The sequence below is a fragment of the Otolemur garnettii genome, unplaced genomic scaffold (assembly GCF_000181295.1).
Source record: "Otolemur garnettii isolate 467f Iridium unplaced genomic scaffold, OtoGar3 scaffold00100, whole genome shotgun sequence".
NCBI lineage: Eukaryota > Metazoa > Chordata > Mammalia > Primates > Galagidae > Otolemur > Otolemur garnettii.
In genome coordinates, this window is record NW_003852495.1 from 4,564,220 (window position 1) to 4,567,783 (window position 3,564).

Sequence of the window (3,564 nt, forward strand, 5' to 3'; positions counted from 1 at the left end):
TTTTTTTTTTTTTTTTTTGAGACAGAGCCTCAAGCTGTCCCTCTGGGTAGAGTGCTGTGGCATCACAGCTCACAGCAACCTCCAACTCCTGGGTTCAAGCAGGTCTCCTGCCTCTGCCTCCCAAGTAGCTAGGGTCACAGGTGCCCATCACAATGCCTGGCTATTTTTTTTGTTTGCAGCCATCATTGTTGTTTGGCAGGCCTGGGCTGGATTCAAACCCACCACCTTAGGTGTATGTGGTTGGCGCCTTAGCCACTTGAGCTACAGGCGCTGAGCCTCAAGCAGTTTTCTTGCCTTAGCCTCCGAAGTCAAGTAGCTGAGCCTACAGGTGCCCACCATAATGCCTGGCTATTTTTTGTTGCAGTTGTCATCTTTGTTTAGCAGGCCTGGGCCAAGTTCAAACCTGCCAGCTCTAGTGTATGTGGCCAGCACCCTAACCACTGAGCTATAGGCGCTGAGCCTGAAACGTTTTTATATATATGTATATGTATTTGTGTGTGTGTGTGTGTGTGTATGTATATATATATATATATCTTTTCTCTTTTTCCTTTTTTTTTTTTTTTGAGACAGAGCCTCAAGCTGTCACCTTGGGTAGAGTGCTGTGGCATCATAGCTCGCAGTAATCTCCAACTCCTGAGCTTAGGCGATTGTCCTGCCTCCACCTCCCAAGTAGCTAGGACTATAGGTGCCCGCCATAACGCCTGGCTATTTTTTGGTTGCAGCTGTCATTATTGTTTGTTGGGCCCGGGCTGGATTCCAACCCACCAGCTCAGGTGTACGTGGCTGGCACCTTAGCCGCTTGAGCCACAGGCACCGAGCCTATATATATCTTTTTTCTAGGATTCCTAATGCCATATCTGGTTTCCATTCTCTTTTCAAGATAGTTAATTTAAGCTTTCAAAATTTCAGCCTGCCTTACTTTGTAATAGAAACAGTCCAGAACCTGTGGTTTATATCTAATAATTAAAGGGTTTCTATCTATATTTTAGTTATGGGGTTTCTTGTTGCTATTGTTTAAATTTTTTAAGTAACTTGGCTCAGTGCCTATAGCTCAGCAGCTAGGGCACCAGGCACATATGTGGGAGTTGGAGGGTTCTAACCCAGCCCTGGCCTGCCAAACAGCAATGACAGCTATAACCAAAAAATAGCCAAGTGTTGTGGTGGGTGCCTGTAGTCCCAGCTGTCTGCGCAGCTGAGACAAGAATCGCTTAAGCCCAAGAGTTTGAGGTTGCTATGAGCTGTGATGCCACAGCACTCTACCAGGGCAACATAGTAAGACTCTGTCCCTCAATAAATAAATACATACATAAATAAATTTTCCAAGTAACTCTAACATCCTCTATTATTTTTGTTGCAGGCAACATCTAGACTAAGAGAAAGAGGCTGCGATGGTCGCCTGGCAGGAATTGAAGTTCAGCAGCTCTTTTGTTCTCAAAGTGCAGCAATTCCTGAGCACCAGCTAAAAGAACTGAACATAAAAATTGACAGTGCTTTGCAAGTAAGTTTTTCAGAACTGACATACCGATATTCAAGGGATAGAATCAAGAGAGGCAATTAAAATCATGATGTTGAACTAATTAGAAAAGATACTAAAATAGTAATTGGTCTCAAATCTTTCAATAACTATAGAAATTTTAAATTTCTATTTCTATTAGACTTTGTTGTCTTATAATCTGTTATAAAATCTCGACTCTTGGAAATAATTTATTTGCAGGCATATAAGATAGCTCTGGAAAGCTTAGGCCACTGTGAATATGCAATGAAAGCTGGCTTCCACCTGAATCCAAAGGCAATTGAAGCAAGTTTGCAGGTACGCTTTCTTTCTGGTAGCTATTGGAACTTATGTGAGCCATTCACACAGTGTACGGTGAAGCAAGTGTTTTGACAGATGAGCTGTGGGTCACCTCTCCTCTCTCATCCAAACTTTTTCCAGGGCTGCTGCAGCGAGGCAGAAGCCCAGCAGACGGGGCGAAGGCACACACCCCCGCAGCCCATGCAGTGTGAGCTTCCCACAGTCCCTGTGCAGATAGGATCGCACTTCCTGAAGGGCGTCTCCTTTAATGAGTCGGCCGCCGACAATCTGAAACTTAAGACGGTAACTTTCCATGGGGTTCCAGTAACCAAGCATGAACTTGAAATCAGAGTTGTTAAGGGAAACTTAAGGGCTTGTGAAAAATGTAAATTAAAAAACAAAACAAACTAGGCACAGTAGCACATACCTATACTTCTAGCACTTTGAGAGGCCCAGGCGGGAGGATTGCTTGAGGCCAAGAGTTCAAGACCAGCCTGAGCAAGAGCAAGACTCCTCTTCTCTACAAAAAAATAGAAAACTTAGCCCACTGTGGTGGCATATGTCTGTATTCCCAGCTACCTGGGAAGTTGAGTCAAGATAGTCATTTGATTCCAAGAGTTGAGCTTGCAGTGAGCTGTGATGATGCCACTGTAGTCTTGCCCAGGTGAGAGTGAGACTCTGTCTCCAAAAAAAATACAGAAGCTGGGCACAGTGGCATGTAACTGTAGCCCTATTCTGCCTTTGAGAGGAGAATTGAGCCCAAGCTCACACAAAAACTAGGAAAGTGGAATTTGAGCATTTGCAGTCTTTTTTCCAGAGTCTGCATACCTGAACACTTGGATAGCCAAAATAAAGTTGAGGTTTTGATTGGTATTTATTTTTACCAGATGATTTTGTTTCCTTATTTGGAGTGATTCAGAATTTCAAAATTCCTCAACTAGTTGTCATCAGTAAATTGCTAAATAATTCTGTATTTTGTGCTAGTATAGGAATCACATGTGTGTATTATAATACATGTGTGTTCATATCTGGCCATTTACTCTACTTGGTTGAGGAAATCTCTTAGACTGATAAAAAGAAATTCAGACCTGGCTAGGCAAGGTGGTTCACTCTTTTTTTTTTTTTTTTTTTGCAACAGAGCCTCAAGCTGTCACCCCGGGTAGAGTCACAGCTCACAGCAACCTCCAACTCCTGGGCTCAAGCGATTCTCCTGCCTCTGCCTCCCAAGTAGTTGGAACTACAGGCACTCCCCACAGTGCCCGGCTATTTTTTGGTTGCAGCTGTCATTATTGTTTTGGCGGGCCTGGGCTGGATTTGAACCCGTCAGCTCAGGTGTATGTGGCTGGGACCTTAGCCACTTGAGCCACAGGCGCCAAGCTGTTTCACTCTTATAATCCCAGAACTTTGGGAGGCTGAGGCGGTGGATTGCTTGAGCTCACAAGTTCAAGACTAGCCTGAGCAAAAGTGAGAACTCCATCTCTACTCAAAATAGGAAGCTTGAGGCAAGAGGATCACTTGAGCCCAAGAGTTTGAGGTTGCTGTGAGCTGTGACGCCATGGCCCTCTACCCAGGGCAACAGCTTGAGACTATTGGCTGGGCATGGTGGCTCACACCTGTAATCCTAGCACTCTGGGAGACCGAGGCAGGTGGATTGCCTGAGCTCACAGGTTCCAGACCAGCCTGAGCCAGAGTGAGATCTTGTCTCTAAAACTAACTGGGCTTGTGGCAGGCACCTGTAGTCCCAGCTACCTGGAGGCTGAGGCAAGAGAATC

At 44.9% G+C, this 3,564-nt stretch overlaps 1 protein-coding gene across 2 annotated transcripts in view; it reads left to right on the plus strand.

The window, feature by feature from the left end:
• KIAA0355 (KIAA0355 ortholog) overlaps positions 1–3,564 on the plus strand; it is a 50,141-nt gene that overhangs the window by 14,982 nt on the left and 31,595 nt on the right. For both annotated transcript variants that reach the window (XM_003796080.3, XM_023516932.1), the window contains exons 3-5: positions 1,358–1,498; positions 1,715–1,810; positions 1,934–2,095. In XM_003796080.3, coding sequence (XP_003796128.1) covers positions 1,358–1,498; positions 1,715–1,810; positions 1,934–2,095 — 399 coding nt within the window. The remainder of the gene's footprint in view (positions 1–1,357; positions 1,499–1,714; positions 1,811–1,933; positions 2,096–3,564) is intronic.